General features: G+C 50.3%; 4 protein-coding genes and 1 non-coding gene across 6 annotated transcripts; 3 read left to right on the plus strand and 2 right to left on the minus strand.

Moving 5' to 3' along the window:
- Positions 1–42: 42 nt before the first annotated feature.
- On the minus strand, positions 43–4,707 carry INTS5 (integrator complex subunit 5). The gene is made up of 2 exons (XM_065937505.1): positions 4,576–4,707; positions 43–3,185 (listed from the first exon to the last, which is right to left on the minus strand). Exons 1-2 carry the CDS (start codon positions 4,653–4,655, stop codon positions 209–211), a joined length of 3,057 nt encoding a protein of 1,018 aa, XP_065793577.1. The 5' UTR covers positions 4,656–4,707; the 3' UTR covers positions 43–208.
- Positions 4,708–9,652: 4,945 nt separating this feature from the next.
- LBHD1 (LBH domain containing 1) lies at positions 9,653–15,584 on the minus strand. Of its 2 annotated transcripts, XM_065937510.1 has the most exons (6): positions 15,435–15,584; positions 15,194–15,356; positions 14,426–14,653; positions 12,043–12,167; positions 10,413–10,510; positions 9,653–10,330 (listed from the first exon to the last, which is right to left on the minus strand). In XM_065937510.1, exons 1-6 carry the CDS (start codon positions 15,582–15,584, stop codon positions 10,300–10,302), a joined length of 795 nt encoding a protein of 264 aa, XP_065793582.1. In that variant the 3' UTR covers positions 9,653–10,299. The 2 variants fall into 2 exon arrangements, with proteins under 2 accessions (XP_065793582.1, XP_065793580.1); XM_065937508.1 differs by having other exon boundaries at positions 15,194–15,584.
- On the plus strand, positions 12,535–13,970 carry CSKMT (citrate synthase lysine methyltransferase). Its single transcript, XM_065937511.1, has 2 exons — positions 12,535–13,134; positions 13,298–13,970. Exons 1-2 carry the CDS (start codon positions 13,068–13,070, stop codon positions 13,951–13,953), a joined length of 723 nt encoding a protein of 240 aa, XP_065793583.1. The 5' UTR covers positions 12,535–13,067; the 3' UTR covers positions 13,954–13,970.
- LOC136170115 (small nucleolar RNA SNORA57) lies at positions 12,590–12,738 on the plus strand. The gene has a single exon (XR_010663559.1). It is a non-coding gene; the product is annotated as a small nucleolar RNA SNORA57 (small nucleolar RNA).
- A 2,056-nt stretch (positions 15,585–17,640) lies between the features above and the next one.
- On the plus strand, positions 17,641–18,699 carry UQCC3 (ubiquinol-cytochrome c reductase complex assembly factor 3). The gene is made up of 2 exons (XM_065937512.1): positions 17,641–17,818; positions 17,910–18,699. The coding sequence occupies exons 1-2, from the start codon at positions 17,699–17,701 to the stop codon at positions 18,057–18,059; spliced, it is 270 nt and encodes an 89-aa protein (XP_065793584.1). The 5' UTR covers positions 17,641–17,698; the 3' UTR covers positions 18,060–18,699.
- The last annotated feature ends 299 nt before the right edge of the window (positions 18,700–18,998 follow it).

Below are 18,998 nucleotides of genomic sequence, written 5' to 3' on the forward strand. Positions count from 1 at the left end.
ACTTGGCTGGCCCTAAACATCAGACAGAAGCACTGAACCCTGTTTTTCTCAACTCGGCAAATTTTATTTAGAAAAAAGGGTGCGGAGGAAGAAAGTGACAGCGCTTTTTTAAGCCAAGGTCTTAGGAGAGAAACCTCCCACCTTTCTGCAGCACCTTGGCCCCCTCTCTCATGGCTCAACCTCCCTCGGCTTCTGGAGAATGGAAAGGCTATGTGCCCTGCCGGAGAGTGGACGGTAAAGGAGCCTGGAAACGGCCAGAGAAGAGACCCAGGCGGTCAATGTTGCGGTGGAGGACGCTGTGCAGCACAGCCAGATGGGGCCCACCTTCACCCCCACCCTCCCTAGAGAAGTCCCGGATGAAGCGGCCACGCTCTGACTGGAAGATGAACTTCTGGGGCAAGGGCCCATGCTCCCGGAGAAAGCCCCAGACACTGAGCAGCAGCAGACGCACTTCAAAAGGTGCCAGTTGACTAAATACCTCGTGCATATTCCCCAGGGCTGGTGGCAGGAGGCTTCCCTCAGCCATGACAGCCACCAGGGTGCAGGATGCCTCCAGGTGCCAGGGGGAGTGGGCTGTGTCAGGGTGGCGAGAGGCTTCCCAGTGGCCCAGGAGGGCAGCCAGCAGCCCCCGCAGCAGCACAGAGCAGTAGCACAGGGCTGGGGGAGCAGCTGCTACCAACTTTAGCAGCTCAAAGAGCAGAGGCTGTTCCCGGAAGCGTCGGCCAATGCGGAGATCCCGCTCCACAGTGGCCCGGGCATGCTCCTCAGGAGGCCAGGCTAGCTCTGCACCGGCTGCATCGGGACACACACTCTCCACTAAGGTCACTGCCACTGCTTTGGCTGCCTCTGGGCTCAGGGTGGAAGCCCCCCAGCAGCCTGCATATTCAGTACCCCCAGGGGCATTGCAGCAATGAACCAGGAGGCTGAGGAGGCTCTGGGTGTTATAGATCACTTCTTGCTGATTGCGTGACTGGACAAACTTGGGTGGTTTAAGGCCACGACCGATGACTCCAGCGTGGAACACAGACCAAATCCCTCCAGGACCTGGTACAGCTGCAGTGTGCCGCCGGTTTGTGTCCAGCAGGGAGGCAGAAGCCAAAGGAGCTGTCACAATGGAGAGCGTCTCATTGTCCCCATCCACTTCCCCTCCAAACAGTTCTGTGTTGCCACGATGTAAGGCTCCCTCAACTAGGAGCTGCAGCACAGCCTTGAGCCCCGCCGGGCAGGTCTGGGAGAGGCGCATAAGAAGCTGGGAGGCGGAAGCCACCCCTGGGGGGCCATGCAGCCTCAGAGAAGCAAAGAAGCGATGTACTCCAGCTCTCACCAGTCCCAGGAGTTGGGAAGGGGACAGGGCTTCTGGGGGAAAGGGACAAATGGCCAGAAGGGAGGCAGCAGCTTCGGCTACCTCCTCCTCAGGATGGAGCAAGAGAGGAGCCAGGTCAGACAGATGCGCTGAGGCGGACTCCCCGAACCGGGCCCCTAGGGCCGCAGGGCCCTCACCGCCCTGCTTCTCCCACCCCACAAGCAGCGCCAAGTTGCGCAGGAACCGGGCTGTGAAGGGAGGTTGCAAAGTTCCTGCATGTACCCTAGCCAGGCAGCTTCGGAACGCCAAGGGCAGGAGGCCAGAGAGACTGACCACCAGCCCAGCATACAACTGAGTGGCCAGACTCAACTCTTCAGGGCTTCGGGCCCGGCTCAGGAGATGGCCCAAGGCCTCAGGTCCACAGCTAGGCCGGGTATAGACGGAAAGCAGGCCGAGAAGCTGGTGTTGCCAGAGGAAGCGTTTCCGTTCCAAACGTAATGTCTCTCCACACAACTCTCCAACGTGGTTTCTGAGCGCATCTAGAAAGGGCACAGGGCGGGGGGGTGGGGGTGAGCTCAACAACCCTTCCCCTAGAGACGGTCCCCAGTGATGAACCAGTTTTTGCAGGTGCAGCAGCAGCAGCTGGATCAGCCGGTCACACGCCTCGCGCACAGTGTCTGGCACAGCCAGGCCCTGGGTGGTAATGACGGAGGCAGGCATGGCTGTGTCCACCAGGAACTGCAACAGGCGGTAGGCACCCGCCCCAGAGGCCTGGCTCACCAGGTGCACGGCCAGGTTCAGCATGTTGTCCAGCTCCTCTCGGGGAAATCCCTGCAGGTGTTGCTGCAGCTGACTCAGCACTGCTGGGGGTTTAAGGCAGTCTACCAGTTCTCCAGAGACTGTGCCCAGCAAAGCTGGTGACATGACTGCTAGCTGCAGGAGGAAGGGAACTGTGGCCTGAAGGGAGGGGTCCCCACTCCGGCCACCAGTGCCCCCTGCCAGACTATCGTGGAACATTCGCAGGAGCTCCCGTCGGATGCTGTCTCCATGCCTGGAGGCCAGGTGCCCTAGGATGCCTACAACTGAGGCAATCTTGGGCACCCGTTTCTCCCCAGGGATGGCAGGAGATCCAGGGAAGGGGTCTGCAGAGGGAGTCTGAGAGGAGCCTCCACCACCACCACCAGCTCCACCTCCAGCCCCACCATGAACACAGAAGTCTTTAAGGCCACATGAGAGAACTCGGGAAATGATGGTGCCAGGAAAAGAGGAGCCAATATGTGCCACAACCCAGTCGAAGTGTGGGGAATGCTGGACGGAGGTATCCAGCAAGGCATCCACACAGGCATCTGGGCAACTGCCAATGAGAGCCGAGAGGCACTGAACATAGATGTCCATCAATGTGCGGGTGGCCCGACAGCCCATCCACAGCTGCAGCAATTCATTGAGAGACCCAGTGGCATGGGGCACACGCTGGTGCTGGCCTGAGTAAGTGCTGCTCAGCTGCCCCATGAGGTCAATGGACCAGGCACTAATCACAGGTGCCCAGGCCTTCGGGTTGGCCCGGATAAACTCAGACAGCACCTGCTGCACTTCCTGCACCACATCCTCTAGACCAGGACCCCCAGCAGGGACATGGGAAGGTGGGGGTGGACGGAGGTGAGGTGGGCCAGCCACGGGGCTTTCATCCAGGGCAGCCAGGTGGGCCCGGACACTCTCATCAAAGACACCTCGCAAGTGGTCCAGCACGGCAGCCCGAGCAGGTGGCAAAGAGCGGAGCAGGAGAAGGCCACAGCGAGCATGCTCCCGGGCAGAGAGCTGGTGGCCCAGAACAGGGTCTACACCAGTCAGAAAAGCCTTGATTTCCTGGGACAGCTCCTGAGCACTGTAATGAAGCAAAAGAAGCAGAGTGAGAGTGTTGGAAGATGTAGGACAAGTTACATGCCCTCTGTGAGCTTCAGTACTTTTCTATGTAAAACAGGGATAACTGAACCTCCCTCAGTAGATATTGTTCACAAAGTACAGAAGCACCATGTCTAGTTCACACTAATTAATAAATGCAAGCTGTTTTTCTTTTAATAACAACAGAATCAGTATTAGATAACTCCTGGAATACATCACGTTCTCTTTTAAGTACTTTACGTGTATTATTTCAATACAGATAACAACCCAGTAAGGTAGGTACTATTATGATCCTATTTTACAGAGAAGGAAACCAAGGTTAAATAATCAGACTCTCAACTCCAAGAGGGTAGTTAACAGTTCTCTGTTCAACACTGAATCCCCTTCTACTGGAGCCCCTGGAATATGGGAAATATTATTCATTGAATTGAGTAAGTATATTTTCTGTTCCTATAACATCTGCCTTAAACACACCTTTTCAGCTTTATGGCACTCCCCCCTCCATACAACTCAAGTACCCTGGATTTTGCCCTTAATGGAAAGAAAATTCTAAGCCCAAATTTGCTCCTTATTAAGGGCTCTTCCTCCCCAAACTTGTTTCTTTCCATATTCGGCAAGCACCCTAACCACCCACCACTTGAACTCCACCACATCAACAACCACTACCGTCCCAGTACCCTCAATATGCCCCAGGAACCAAGGTGCCCAGGGCAGAGACAAGGTAATGCCTTTCAGCCCTTCCCACCCTAAAACATAACGGGTTCGGTCTTAGAGGTTTAGAAGGCAGTATCATGGGAAGGAAATTCCCTTCCTCTTTGTGAGTTTTCTGCCAAAGAAGACAGCATCCTCTAGAGACTGCTAAGGCTCTGACTCTGCCATTCCTCTCTGGGTCCTCCAAAACAAAAAATAAAACCACTCAACGGTGAGGGGAGTGTCTCCGTTGGAGAGCGAGGGAAAGGCTAGATGAAAGCATTCTGTGGGATTCTGGGGGCCTGGGTGCTCTGGGAGTGCCCATGAAGTCAGGGGACCCTGGGTTCGCTCGGGTCTAAAAAGGACAGGGCACCCGGGTTCCCAAGAATTGATATCCCCCCCCCCCCCCAAAAAAAAATATTCCCAACTCTTGGAAGAGCAAGGCCAGGATCGGGTGTAACTATACACTGGGCTTTAGCGGGAGGCAGTACCGAGACCCTGGGAGTGCGGGCACTGGAGCCCAGAGTTTTGGTGAGGCAGTCTCTGAGTTCGGCGAAGACCGGACCAGGAATCTCTGAGAACCCCGACGCGAGTTCTCGAGGTAGGATCGGGGTTTCTGCCGAGAAGGCTGGGGATCGGCGCGGGACCGCGCGGGAGGGAAAGATGCCAGGGGCTCTGACTACCTGAGCGGCGCGGGACCGTGAGTGACCGGGGCAGGCCCGGGAGGCCCTGGGGCCCCGGGAGGGTCGCACAACGCAGACATCCCGGAGCCCTAGACCGAGCCTGAGGCGGGAGCGGCGGAGCGCAGGGAGCGCATGCGCGCTGACTGTAAACCCGAAAGGAACCAGCGAAAAGGCTTCTCAAGAAAACCAATCCGGCGCTGTTCGTGACCCTCGCATATTGGTTCCGCTCTGAGTCGGCGTCCCAGCCTGAGGCTGAGCCGGTGACAGCGAGAAGTCGACCCACCCTCTACGCAACCTTTCTCTATCCTCCCGCCCCCCTGTAAGGGCCTTTGACACAGACTAAAGCTGTCTGGGACCATTTAATTGGATTTCATTAATTTTCCTAAAGCCCAAAATACAAAATGTTCAACTCTCGAGGTTTAAAAAAAAAAAAGGAAGCACTAGGAAACCGTTTAATCAGTAACCAGAGACGAGGCGAAAAGCAGTTAAAGGAGAGAGGAAGGAGGAGAAGCGGAAAAGAGAGAGAAAAACCCCTAAAAGAAGATGAAGAGAAGACAAGAAAAGAGATGAACGGGAGGAAGCCTGAAATGTATTGGGCTGGCCACGCTGAAGGTGTCCTCCCAGCCCTAAGTTGTCACCACGATCCTTCTCGGGCTCCACAGTCTCCCAGAGGAGGGACCTTCCCCCACCTGCTGCAGAGACTTTGGTAACTTTCTGCGGACCTAATACTCCTTATGAAGAGACCCTTCTCCAGCCCGTCTATCTAGATCAAATTCCAGCTATTCCGCTAACGGGCTGTGTGCTTCAGTTAAGCGGTCTATACCTGTTTCCTTTTCTGGAAATTACGATGGTTAATAGTACACTTACTCCAGGAGCTTGTTGTGAAAATTGAAACCAGGATATACTTTTACTGTATAGCACTTGGTGTCTGCAGTGGTAGGTAAACATTATACATGCAATTGCTGTTTTTATTTTCTTTCTTCAATGAACTCCAGAAGATAAGTCTTCAGCAACAGGGACGTTCACGCTTTTGTTAAAGGCTTCACCGTCATCACATACAATGGTGTCTGCCTGGCACTTGGTATGTTTGGGGGTTTTTTCCTTTTTTTTTTTAAGTAGGTTCGTAATAGTTGCTTAGATGAAAGAAAGAGAAAGTAGGTTCTGAGGCATTTATTAACCAGACAGCTTACTGTTCTCAATGAAAGTGTGAGAAGAACAGCAGATGGTAGGTCCTAAAGGTATCTTTGAAGTGACAGTGTTTTAAAATAGGGTTTTTAAAAAATTTTATTTACTATGGCTGTGCTGGGTCTTCACTGCTGCGCAAACTTTTCTCCAGTTTTGGCAAGCGGGGGCTACTGTAATAGCAGATCTCCGACTTCACAATGCAGGGTCTTCTTATTGCAGTGACTTCTGTTGTGGAGCACGGGCTCTAGGACATTTGGGCTTCAGTAGTTGCGGCTCCGGGGCTCTAGAGCACAGGTTCCATAGTTGTGGGGCATGGGCTTAGTTGCTTCTTGACATATGGGATCTTCCCGGACCAGGGACTGAACCTATGTCCCTTGCAATGGCAGGCAGATTCTTTACCTCTGAGCCACCAGAGAAGCCCTTTGACTGTGTTTTAAAAGCTAAATGATTAATTCTGGTGGTTCTATATTTGTTCTTAGATTTTAAAAGTTCAAGCATTCATAAAACATGTATGTTCTAGGAGAGTAAATATGAGAAAATTTCTGCTCCCAGCTCTGCTTCAGACTTGGACCCAACACTTTCCTTCTCCCGGCCTCAACTTTTGATCTGTGAGAAGTGACTTTCAAACCAGGGAAGTTCTTCCAGCTGTGAGACTATTATGTGGTTCTTGCCCTTAAAGATTTCATGATCTAAGGGTGCGTATTTTGGAGTTAGACCTGGATTCCTGTCTGCTATTTAATAGCAATGTAACCGTGAGCGAGTGACTCAGCTGTTTTGGACCCCTTTTCCTTATCTGTAAAATGGTATGTTTCTCACAAGTTTTTTGCAAAGATCACTGCAGATTATTTGTATTAAGAGCTTAGCACAATACCAAATACAGAAACTCTGCTTTGAACTCAGCAAGATCCTTCCCACCTTAGGCATAGGGTTAGAAGAAAATTATTCAGGGTAATGGGGATACCAAGATGTTGAACTGCCTTTCCTTCTCCCCTCAGCTTCTCCCCTCTTTACTTGATTTGAATACAGTTCAGTTTCACACAAGCACTTTTTCCTTTCTGTACTCAAAACTGGACATAATACTGTTTCCCTGGGAAAATGGCTGATACCAAGTTTTAGCCCAGGAGAAGAAGCAGGTGAGCCTGGAACATCTCGTGCCCGACAGCAAGGAAGTGCTCAAATACGGATGGTGTGTCAAAAGGACACAGCATCCATGCATGCTCTGTAGCTCAGTCATGTCTGACTCTTTGCAACCCTACCAGGCTCCTCTGTCTATAGGATTCTCCAGACAAGAATACTGGAGTGGGTTGCCATTTCCTTCAGGGGATCTTCCCGACCCAAGGATCGAACCCACATCTCCTGGGTCTCCTGCGTTGGCAGGTAGATTCTTTACCACTGATCCACCTGGAAAGCCCAAGAGGGCACAAAGTGATAGTGAAAGTTGCTCAGTCATGTCCGACTCTTTGCGACCCAATGGACTATACATGGAATCCTCAGGCCAGAATACTGGAGTGGGTGGCCTTTCCCGGGGGATCTTCCCAACCCAGGGATCGAACCCAGGTCTCCCGCATTGCAGGAGGATTCTTTACCAGCTAAGCCACAGGGGAAGCCACAGGAAGCTCCTTAAAGAGGCTCTGGCTGGTCAGTTTGGTATGATTTTGAGCATGAAAAAGTTGATAGTAACAGATGATTAAAACATTGAAAAACAACCTAAATGGGATTTTTTAAAAAAAGAGAGTAGGGATTTCCTTTACAGAGTATGCCAAATGAGTAACACGGATGAATGAATGATAGAATTAGAAAAATCACCATTTTGCAGCAGTAACTAATTCAGGTAAGGATCATCATGGATGCTAAAACCGTTGTTGTGATGTCATTGGGAATAGGAAAATCATACAGTCTCAAAGTATCACTCCATAGATTGTTGTTTTTTTTTTAATATTTATTCATTCATTCATTTATTTGGCTGTCTTAGTTGTGGTCTTAGTTGTGGCATGCAGAATCTTTAGTTGCAGCATATGGGATCTAGTTCCCTGACCAAGGATTCAGTTCAGGCCCCCTGCATTGGGAGCTCAGAATCTTAGCCACTGGATCACCAGGGAAGCCCCCATAGATTGCTTATTAATTATAAAGGAAAAGAATACTTTAACAGTGGAGAAATCTAACAGATACTCACTTAACACTTAGAAGCACCAATGGGACAAACTGACATTACATGTGAACAAAAAATGTTGCCTGCCTGCCATATCAGAAAAAAATCTTGTGACCATCAAGCAGTCAGCCACTACAGTTGCCCGTAAGGGTCTCTGGCCATCAAACCAGGACAACCTCTGCAGCCATCCCCAGAGGTGAACCCCAAGGAAATTCAGGAAGGAAAAGAACAGGATACTGGCCATAGATAGTTAAGGTGCATAGCAAAAGAGTGAGAAAAAAAAAAAAAAAAAAGCACTAAATTCATTAACTCGAGAGGTCTAGTGTTTTGCTGTAAGTTTATCTTTTGGCTGAGGCTTGTGGGAATCTTAGTTCCCTAACCAGGGATGGAAATTGCATCCACTACATTGGAAGCATGGACTCAACTGCTGAATCACCAGGGATGTCCTGAGAAGTCTAATTAATGATAATCTTTGATGGTTTGATTTTTTTAAAATATTTATTTATATTTATTTATTTGGCTGCACAGGGTCTTAGTTATGGCAAGTGGGATCTAGTTCCTTGACCAGGGATCAAACCCAGGGCCCCAGCATTGACAGCTCTGTCTTAGCCACTGGACCACTAGGAGAGTCCCTGACTACTTGATTTTTGTCACAAAAACTCTCTATCTAGGCTCCTCCCTTACCTCTTCAGAGCAGTCCTTCAGAGTCATCAGAGAGGCTGTCTTCTGGGCTTTTAAGTCCTCTGCAAGTCTGCCAAATCAAACATAATTCTCAACTTTTTGTTGTTGTTGCTGTTGCCGTCTGACTCTTTGCAACCCCATGAACTGCAGCATGCCAGGCTTCTCTGTCTTTCACTATCACCCAGAGTTTGCTCAAACTCATGTCCATTGAGTTGGTGATGCCATCCCACCATCTATCTCATCCTGTTGCCCCCTTCTCCTCCTGCCCTCAATCTTGTGTATTTTTCAGTCAACACATACTTCCTGATGATATGCCATGAGAAGTACACAATATCCTACATCAAATTCTTCCCAGAAATGCCTAACCTACAACTAATGATGAGGAAATGTACAGAAACACTCAGACAAACCCAGATTGTGAGATACTCTTTTATTAATTTGAGCTGGACTCTTCAAAAAATACCAAGTCATCTAAGACAAGATAAGAGTAATCTTCTGATTTGAAGGAGACTAAAGGGGCATGAGAGTTAAATACTATGTGTGATTCTTAATGGTTTCTGGATTGAGGAAACAATAAGCAGTTATAAGGAATATTGTTGGGACAACTAAGGAAGTTTGAATATGAAAAACTGAAAAACTAATGTTAAGTGTCTTAGGTGTCTTGGCTATATAGAACTTAGCCTTTAGCTAAGAACTTTAGCCTTAGGGATAAAATCTCACCTGCAATTGACTTTCAAATGAGTCAGCAAAGACAACAATGATACGTACTTGAACAAACTCACATTTGCAAGCAGGTAGGGAGATCAAGTATAGTGAGCGAAATGTTAAAAACTGGTAAACCGAGGTACAGTGCATACATAAGGGCTCACTGTGCTAATGTCTTAACTTTACTGAAGGTTTGAAATTTTTAAAATCCCTTCTTCCAGGAAGCTTGCACTGATTAAACAGGGCAAGGAGACAGTATGCTCTTTCCCCGTTGACCACATCTCTGCACATTCAGCTTCTCACTTTAATTAACCACCCCAGCCCTGGCTTCCAACAAACAGAATTTCTGAGCATAAAAAGGGTAAAATAATGTTCACTTTATTAAAAATATAATCCAGCAATGGAAGCAAAGACAATCATGGTCACTTGTCCACCCTGGTCACACAGGGGAGGTGGCAGGGCTGTTTTCAGGACCCTCGCCTCCTCTGACATCTCTACAATAATCCTCAGTTTTGTCAGAAATTTTGTCACTGGGGAGACAGGGCCACTATGGAGTTTAACTTCTTGTTGCCTTTGCTCAAGTAAGCGCTCTGAGTCCTGTTTTCCAGTTGTCTTGTTTCCACACTCACGGCCCCTTTTCCTTTTCCCATCCCAATTCCTATATTTAATCACACACATCTCAGTGGGAACGAGGGGGCTTTATTACAAATGCAGTTGACTGCTTAGGACTCCCTCTGCAGTTTTTCTCTTCTACTCTCTTTTTCTCAATACATCCCTCCAGGGCAGGTCAGTAGACCATTAGGAAAGAGGAATACAGGGAGAATTAAAAGGAGCAATGCTTTCTCCAAAATCATCTGAAATAACCATCGAGTCCTCTTGGCTCCAGCTTGAGAATCTTCTGGTGGAAAGGGTGTGAGATTCAGAATTAGCTCTTATCTTCAAGGTCCTCCATATCTACATCCTGGGGGGGTTTTGTCTTCTTTTTTGATTTGGGCTGTGGGTCACTAGTCCTGGTTGGCTTGGGAGGGGCTTCCACTGAACAAAGGAAAAGAAGAAGCATTAAAGAACCCAAATGAATCCAGGCTGCATCACCCCAACTTCTGGGCCCTAGCCTCACCTTCCATGGCTGCTTTCTCTTTCTGGGCAAGTCGGATCTGCTGGAGGAGTTTTCTGCGCTTCTTCCCAGACAGAGTAATGTTGGCACGTGCACTGGACCTAAAAGGTTGGTAGGAGCAAAAATACCAGATGAATCTGAACCAAAACAGACCACACAGTGGTTCTGATTACTGAAAAGGTCTTTGGGTCTAAGTTAAAGAAGTGTTACCTTACTTAAAACTAACCTTAACACATACAGAAAGTACCATTAATTGCTAAAATTTAGTATAGAGTGGAAACTTTTCCTCCTCTCATTCTTGATACTTCTGCCACCAGATATAGTAGGTTTTCCCACATCAAGTAATTCTCTGTATTCGCAGTGGACTGGACATCCTACAAGTTTAATTTGATTTGGACAGTGTATACCTGGAGATGGCATCAGGCATCACAGGTTCAGGGCTTGGTACCACAGGGTTTTCCCACTTCAAATGCCAATCACAAATCCAGGTTGTAACCTAGACTTCTGATTGACCAGCCATAAACTGGGGTTCTCATGATCCCCTTCTCAAACTCAGTAATTTGCTAGAACAGCTCACAGAACTCAGGGAAACATACTTGCATTTACTAATTTACTATAAAATACAACTCAGGAACAGTCAGATGGAAGAGAAGCATAGGGCAAGGTATGGAAGGGGCCAGAGTTCCCATGCCTTCTCCAGCTAAACCTTCTCAGCGACTCCACCTGTTCGCCAATCAGGAAGCTATCAAGAGGTTTTATAGGAATCTCCAGCACCTGCCCCCTTTCCAAAGGTCAGTGCTAGGGCTTAAAGTTCCAATTCTCTAATCACTTCTTTTGGATGACCAGCCCCACCCTAAATCACTATTAGCATAAATTTGTGCTTAGTTGCTCAGTTGTGTCCGACTCTTTCCAACCCCGTGGACTGCAGCCTGCTGGCTCCTCTGTCCATGAGGATTCTCCAGGCGAGAATATTGGACTGGGTTGTCATGCCCTCCTCCAGGGGATCATCCCCAACTCAGGGATCAAACCCAGGTCTCCCACATTGCAGGCGGATTCTTTACGGTCTGAGCCAAGAGGGAAGCCCAGCTTAAATTTAGGTATGCTCAAAAGGGGATCCTTTTGAAATAAAATGCACTCTTATCACTCAGGAAATATCAATGGCTTTAGCTGTCAGAAACCCGGCAGGGACCAAATATATTTATTATGCCAATTCATAAAGTACATATTATGGTAAACAAGTCAGTGAAAGAATGGAATAGGAAGTCTTCCCCAAGAACCCAAGGGGCCTCGAAACTTACATGCAATATCCCACACGAGCCTTTGTGAAAATTCATCGAATGATTCACCGCACTCATGTGTACGCTTTTAAATTTACTTATAGGAAATGTGTGAAAGTATGTTACTTGCGGAGGCTGGGGCCACAGCTCTCCTTAGATTCTCAGTAGTGTCCAAGAATCAAAGAAAGGTTGCGACTTACAGGTATAATGTGAGAGGCTAACAAAGTTTAGGCACAAACTTTCCTTGCCTAAGTGTGAGTACACAAAGCAAAATGGTGTTAAGCTGCTCCGGGGCTCGACAAGGAGGCAAGGAGGCTTGATGGGAAGGACCCAGGGAGAGAGGGTCTGGCACTCACGCCCGCTTCTTGAGGTGGTGCCGCGTAATCAGTCCTTCGTCTATCACAGCTCCGACCACCCGATGCTTCAGTCGCCGCTCCCGGTTCAACACACGTCGTCGCTTGAACAGCTTCTTCTTCAGCTCCTGTGGGGAGGAAGATGCTTAATCAGAGGGCGGCCGCGCCCTGCGACCTAGGACCACGCACCCGGCGACACTGGCCCATAGACTCCATCTCGGGCAAGAATAAAGGCTCTAGGACGCTTGGGAAACCATGTCGGGGGTCCCAGAGTCACCGTTCGCGGCCGGTTGATCTTTCCACCTGGGGCACCCATAGCTGCGCCGCAAGGCCGGCTCCGGGTCCACGTTTCCGCTGTGCGCAGGGTCCGTGTGCGCTCCGCCCTCAGCTTTGTGCCAGCCAATCGCAACTCGGGGGCGGGCCCTGGAGCTATATAAACGAACCCGGCTCGCACACAAGCCTTTCCGAGGGCGGCGACTGAGTGAGTGTGGCCTGCTGGGCGTTGGGATCGGGCTGGTGTTCTTGTGGAGGGGGGACGGCACCTGTGGACCCTCCTTTTCTTGGCGGGGGTCGGGCGTGCAGTCCCGATCCGCGTAATGTACGGAGGTAGAGGGAACGGGCTCTGGCCCCCTCGGCGTCATGTCTTCGGTACCGGCGGCCAGCCATCCGCCGGTTCTATCCTCAAGCGCCGGGACACAGCTCCAAGGAGCAGGGCAGAACCGAGGTTCAGCAGGCCCCTCCCGGGGGTACTCACACCTTCTCCTTTGATTTTAGGTCTGTGGAGCCACCCCAAGAGCCGGAGCTACCATATCCCCTCTTCCACTTCCCGCTGCAAACAATAAAAGGTCATTCGTACGGTATTCAGTTTGTGTCCGCGTTCTTTTTTCCGAAGCTGCAGAGGTAGGGAAGCTGTACGCGTCATTCCGCACTGAGGATTTTGCAAATCTTCACTTGGATCTCAGGCCCAGCCGGAGGACGGGCGACATTTTCACAGGAGTTTCTCTGGGCGACCTTGCCGGCACCTCCGGATGGCTGCCTTGCGCCGAGCCCTCCATCTGGCGAGCCTGGCGGCGGGGACGCGCCGCACCGTGGCGGGTAGGGAAAGTGGACAGTGGGGGCGCAAGCCAGGCTCTTCGTTAGCCAGGAGTCTGCTCACTGAAATTGTGCCGCTTAAAACCCCAAGGCACATGGCGCCGATTTTGATAGCAGTTTGATAGAACCGGGCGCTGGGTGATGCGTGTCCTCCCCTCGTCCGCAGGTTCCCTGGCTGGCAGCTGCCTGGCAGACCGCTCCCTCTGGGATAAGCTTCATGCCCAACCCCGTCAGGGCAGCGTCCGCATCTTCGACTGGTTCTTTGGATACGAAGAAGCCCAGGGGCTCTTACTGCCGCTGTTGGAGAAGGCACGGGCTGCCTGTCCAGCCCGGGTGTTGGATGTGGGCTGTGGGACCTCCAGCTTATGTACAGGCCTCTATACCAAATGCCCGCACCCCGTGGACGTGTTGGGGGTGGATTTCTCTCCTGTAGCTGTGGCCCACATGAACAGTCTGCTGGAAGGTGGCCAAGGCCAGACACCCCTGTGCCCTGGGCACCCTGACTCAAGCCTCCGTTTCGTGCGGGCTGATGGCCAGAATCTGCAGCCAGTGGCTTCCTCAGGCTCTTTCCAGCTAGTCCTGGACAAGGGCACCTGGGATGCTGTTGCCCGGGGTGGTCTGCCTGGGGCTTACCAGCTGCTGGCCGAATGTTTGAGGGTCCTAAGCCCCCAGGGGACCCTGATTCAGTTCTCAGATGAGGATCCTGATGCGCGACTGCCCTGCCTAGAGAAAGGGTCCCAGGGCTGGACTGTGACTGTGCAGGAGCTGGGCCCTTTCAGGGGCATCACCTACTTCGCTTACGTAATTCAAGGCTCTGATTAAAGATGTTTTAGGCCTAATCTGAGTGTTTTCTGTTGGGTGAGGAGGTGGGGAAAACTTTTGTCTTTGCAAAATGACTGGAAAATTTGGGTCCTGGTTTCCCCATTTATTAGGTGGGTGCACCTAATACTGAATATTCTTGTGCCCCATTTACTCACCTGCAAGGCTGGAATAATACATAAAGTTATATGATTACATACAATTGACAGGTAAAACATTTAGCAGTGCCAGTCACAAAATGAGTGCTAAACAGAAAAGGTACAAGTGGATTATTTCCCATCCCCAACTAGTTGAACTCTTAAAAGCACAGAATGAGAATTCTTAATCCAGATTTCTTGACTATCACTGGTGTGACCCTGGGGTCTAACCTTTAAGCTTCATTTTTCTCACTTGTACATGGGGAAGACTGTGAAGGGATGGATGGAAAGGCTTCAAAAACCTAAGTAAAACGTTTGAGGGAGCAAATGATACTTACCCTCAAAGCTCCTGGGAGGCAGGAAATGGGAATATTCCACAAAGCAGCTTCTGCAGACATGGGAGCTTGATGGTGGGTCCCAGAGAGGACAGGGATTGGGGGCTTCCTGACATTCTGTGTCCTCTGGGATCCAGGAGGCATCTTGATCTACCCGTTCCTGCCCCCAGCTGAGTTCTGGGTTAAAGGTTCTTAAGGGAGACTTAGGGTCCAGGGAGCTCCAAGTCCAGGCTGGGGGTGGGGAGTTAAAGAACCCATTAACAATGAAAAATATATAATAGAGCAGTGAAACATATCTGGTACCTGACTGGATTTTTTTTTTAAAAGGTAAATTTGTTTAATTCTTTTTGCTTATAAAAATAATATAGCAATTGAAATGAAGAGCCTAACTATCCCACAAGCTGTGTGGCACGGCGGCCAAAAAAGAAAAATTCAACCTTGCCAGTCACCTTGACCATTTTCATTTCTTTGGCCAAGCTGCATGGCACATGGGATCTTAATTCTACCTCTGGGGCTCGAACCTGCGCCCTCTCCTCCCCCTCCCCAAGGTGGAAGCTCAGAGTCCCAACCACTGGATCCGGACTTGGACCACCAAGAAAGTCCCTCAGCCACCTTGACTTTTATCTCCCACCTCTACATTTCTCTTCACGATGTTTACTGAGCACCTACTGTGTGCTGCTTAATGCAGAGAACACAACTAAGTTGTCCCTCTTGTTCTGCTTCAAACATTCAGTTCACAACAGCCCCGTTTGAAAGAGCCTCCTCCCTCACCTGGTTCTTCACTTTGGTCCTGGAAGAACACCTCGACCTCCTCTTCCTCATCGTCAGTCAGCAGCAGCAGCTCCTCGTGTGGCCACTGGAGCTCCCCACTCTCTTCACTCACCTCAGAGGCTTCCACCACAATGGAGGGGAGGCGGGTCTGCGGACACACAACCTGGATGGGCACAGCGGGGGAACTGGGCCAAAGTGGGGGATGAACCAACAGCAGAACACAAGGTGGGAAAGTACTAACCTGAACATCCTGGCGGCCTTCAACCCTGTCAATTTCTCCTCTGTCCTTCCAAAGCGGGTTGGTCAGTCTAGGACTTTCTGGATGCTGGGAAGAGCCTGGGCTATCTCTAGGCCAAGGCCCATCCTCACTGCTCCCTGGCACAAGGGCCATGGGTGCTGATTCTAGAATGTAGGGCGGTTGGACTCAGTAGAGTGTTTCTGCCCACTGCACCCCACAGACTGCTCCTCTAATCGCTTTGAAGCCGAGCCCCTTAATCACTTCTGAGGAGAGGAGGCTGACGTGCAAGGAGATTATGGGTCTTCCAGGGGAGGGGACAATCCCAGGAGGTGGGAAGAAATGAAGTGCTAGTTGCTCAGTCGTGTGAGACTCTTTGGGACCCCATGGACTGTATAGCCCGCCAGGCTCCTCTGTCCATGGGATTCTCCAGGCAAGAATACTGGAGTGGGTAGCCATTTCCTTCTCTAGGGGATCTTGCGCACTGCAGGCAGATTCTTTATGGTCTGAGGCACCAGGGAAGCACACTCACTCTGTGGTGACACAGGGAAAAGCAGGAGGAGTAGGAGTTAAGGAGGGCATTTGGATTAAAGCCCCGTGAGTAAAGAGCTTTGATAATGAGTTTGAAATTTCCTGATTCTTACAGGGTCTCCCAAATTGACATGTTTCTTGGTAACTTATTTAATGAATATTTATATAGTGTCAACAACAACAACAACAAAAAGAACAACGTGAGAGTTGTGAGTGAAGTTTTATTTGGAGCAAAATGAAGACTGCAGCCCAGGAGACAGTCCCTCAGGTGTGAGAGACTGCTCCAAAGAGGCAGTGGGGAAAGTCAAAATAAATGATTTTGGTGAAGGGGGAGCTCAGTGCAATCAGGCGCTCATTTTATAAAAGGTTTTCTGCTAGTCAGGAGCAGGAGCTGACATCACCATGAAGGGATTTAGTGCTTTTCTAGATATGAGGAGGTGCAAGAAATGAGATCATGACATCAGTTCCGGAAAATATCGAACTATCTAAAAGACCTGTTCCACCAGTTTCCCGGGGGCACAGAGTGCCTCAGTCTCCACCCTGAATTCCCTTTAGGGAGTGTCGAGGTCAGCAGCTGCAGTAACACAGGCAGTTGGCAAGTGCCCTTCTTGTTTTTGTTCATTCAGCTCAGTCGAGTCCGACTCTGTGACCCCATGGACTGTAGCACACCAGGCTTCCCTGTCCATCACCAACTCCTGAAGCTTGCTCAAACTCACGTTGATTGAATCAGTGATGCCATCCAACAGTGATTGTTGCTGTTCAGTCACTGGCAAATGCTCTTGGCAAGTGCCAATCTGTAGTTGATACCAGGAACTGTTTTAAATGCTTTTCATATAAATTGTTTAATTATCCTAAAATTGTGAGATGCTGTTGGTCAACTGCTAAGTCAAGGCTGACCCTTTGCGACCTCATGGACTGCATGCAACATGCCTGGCTTCCCTGTCCTTCACTATCTCCCAGAATTTGCTCAAGTTCATGTCCATTGACATGTCCATATGCACTGTTATTAGCCTCATTTTCCGATGCAGAAACTGGAAAACAAAGAACTTAAATGACTTATCCAGAGTCACACAACTAAGAGGTGTTTTCTTCACCAAACTAGAATTCGGTAGGTAGGTTACACAACATCCATGGTTTTCATGGTTAAAAAAAAAAAAAGCCAAGATTATATACCTTAAAGAGAAAGGCAACGTTTGCTTTTTACCAAGTAAAATAAAAGGAAAACGTATATCCTTTTCCCCATCTGGTACACTTGGTTTTTCAGTTTTTGTTCAGGATTGAAGAGACTGAAAGGAGTCAACAGACTGATGTTTATAAACATGTGGACGTCCATGACATAATGCAGTTTGGATAAAGCACGAGTAATCCTAAGAAACTACAGAGGGCTTAGCCCTCTATTGATCTGGACCTTCCGGGAACTGGGCAATTGTAAAACTCACAGTAACCATGAAGACACTCTCCCGTTGGCAATCCTACTCGGGATTTCATGACAACGGGTCCCACCCTAAGCCCTGGGTCCCAACACCTCTTGACGCGCTCAACCTTCTCAGCTAAACTTGGTCTTAAGACCTAGATGCTTCAGATTCGAAACGTCTCTCTGGTTAGGTCCTCTCTAGCCCGGGCCCGTCTCTATGGTTTCTCGTGTGGGGCACTCTAGCCTGCGCAGATTGAGACGTCGCGGCGGCCCTGCTAGGCTACTGGAGGCTCCAGAGGTCGCCTCGCTGGTCACGCGGTCGCCCATGGAGAACCTGCGCAAGTTGCTGCTCGCGGGAGCAGTGCTGGGCGCCGGGGCTGGCGTGGGCACCGCGCTCTTTGCCCTTGTGACCCCGGGAGAGGAGCGGAAGCAGGCGATGCTGAAGGTGGGAGCCTCTGGGGAGACAGCGGTGGGGTGGGCGAGCGGAGAACCGCGGCCTGGTGGCCGGGGCTGCGAACCACTCTTTCCGCCCGCAGGAGATGCCGGAGCAGGACCCGCAGCGCAGGGACGAGGCGGCCAGGACCAAACAGTTACTGCTGGCCACTTTGCAGGAAGCAGCGGCCACGCAAGAGAACGTCGCCTGGAGAAAGAACTGGATGGATGGCGGCGGCGGGAGGTCAGCCTGAGACAGAGCCTGCCCTCCTGGGCGCCGGGATTTATGCTGCAGGGCAGGCGCCCAAGCCGGCCTGACTCCTCGTGGGCCGGCGGGGAGTCCAGACCCGGATCCCAAGCGCAGGCCTCTCCGGGACTTGGGGAGCTGCCGCCGGTTGAGCGCGCTCTCCCCCAAAGCTTGCACGGACTACGTTTTAACGTCCACAGCGCGGGCTGTGGCTAACTGAAGGAATCAGTAAACCATGTTCCTCCATCCAGAGAGTGAGCCCTGCGGTTGGACGCCCATAAAAGCCAAGTGTTCTGTGGGTCGGTGCTGCGGCCTGGCTGGAGTGCGGCTGCCGGCTGCCACGCCCGCCCCATGTGAAACTGAAGCCTAATCGACATTTTCAAAACACAAGTCTGGTCCTGTGGTTTGTGGGAGTGGATAACCAAGTGACGTTCTTGAAATTATAACTAGCCTGGAAACTCTTGTGCAATAAACACCCATAGAGGACACTTTGGGTTCCTGTCTTTCGAATGAGGTTGGAGAGGGGCTTCTAGCAACTAGCATGTGCCATGATGCCCTCTTTGGTCTTAAGTTTTGGAGGCCATTGTGGTACTAGTAAAACGGAGCTACTGAGACAGATCTTGTTTCAACTCCTGTATGTTTCAGAACCTCCCTGAGCCTCAGCCTTCCTGTTCCATGCGTGCTAAGTCACACAAGTCCTGTCTGACTCTGCGACCCTATGGACTGTAGCCCAGCTGTCCATAGGATTCTCCAGACAAAAATACTGGAGTGAGTTGCCATTTCCTTCTCCAGGGGATCGTCCCAACCCAGGGACCAAACCTGCATCTCTTACGTCTCTTGCAGTGGTGGGGGTGATCTTTGCCACTGGGGCCACCTGGGAAGTTCTGATCATAAAGGTGCCAATTATCTTGAGAATTGTGGTCAAAAGGTGAACTTAGGAATATAA

Source organism: Muntiacus reevesi, chromosome 5, assembly GCF_963930625.1.
Source record: "Muntiacus reevesi chromosome 5, mMunRee1.1, whole genome shotgun sequence".
NCBI classification, from domain to species: Eukaryota; Metazoa; Chordata; class Mammalia; order Artiodactyla; family Cervidae; genus Muntiacus; species Muntiacus reevesi.

Bases quoted from the DNA above. Each gene is read 5' to 3' on its own strand.
- INTS5 (XM_065937505.1), bottom strand. From the start codon at position 4,655: ATGTCTGCGTTGTGCGACCCTCCCGGGGCCCCAGGGCCTCCCGGGCCT. The intron at 3,186-4,575 runs GTAGTCAGAGCC...GCTTCATTACAG, and splicing joins CACGGTCCCGCGCCGCTCAG to TGCTCAGGAGCTGTCCCAGG.
- CSKMT (XM_065937511.1), top strand. From the start codon at position 13,068: ATGGCTGCCTTGCGCCGAGCCCTCCATCTGGCGAGCCTGGCGGCGGGG. The intron at 13,135-13,297 runs GTAGGGAAAGTG...CCTCGTCCGCAG, and splicing joins GACGCGCCGCACCGTGGCGG to GTTCCCTGGCTGGCAGCTGC.
- LBHD1 (XM_065937508.1), bottom strand. From the start codon at position 15,584: ATGGCCCTTGTGCCAGGGAGCAGTGAGGATGGGCCTTGGCCTAGAGAT. The intron at 10,511-12,042 runs GTGAGTGCCAGA...CCAACCTTTTAG, and splicing joins CACCACCTCAAGAAGCGGGC to GTCCAGTGCACGTGCCAACA. The intron at 10,331-10,412 runs GTGAGGCTAGGG...TCCTTTGTTCAG, and splicing joins AGAGAAAGCAGCCATGGAAG to TGGAAGCCCCTCCCAAGCCA.
- UQCC3 (XM_065937512.1), top strand. From the start codon at position 17,699: ATGGAGAACCTGCGCAAGTTGCTGCTCGCGGGAGCAGTGCTGGGCGCC. The intron at 17,819-17,909 runs GTGGGAGCCTCT...TTCCGCCCGCAG, and splicing joins GGAAGCAGGCGATGCTGAAG to GAGATGCCGGAGCAGGACCC.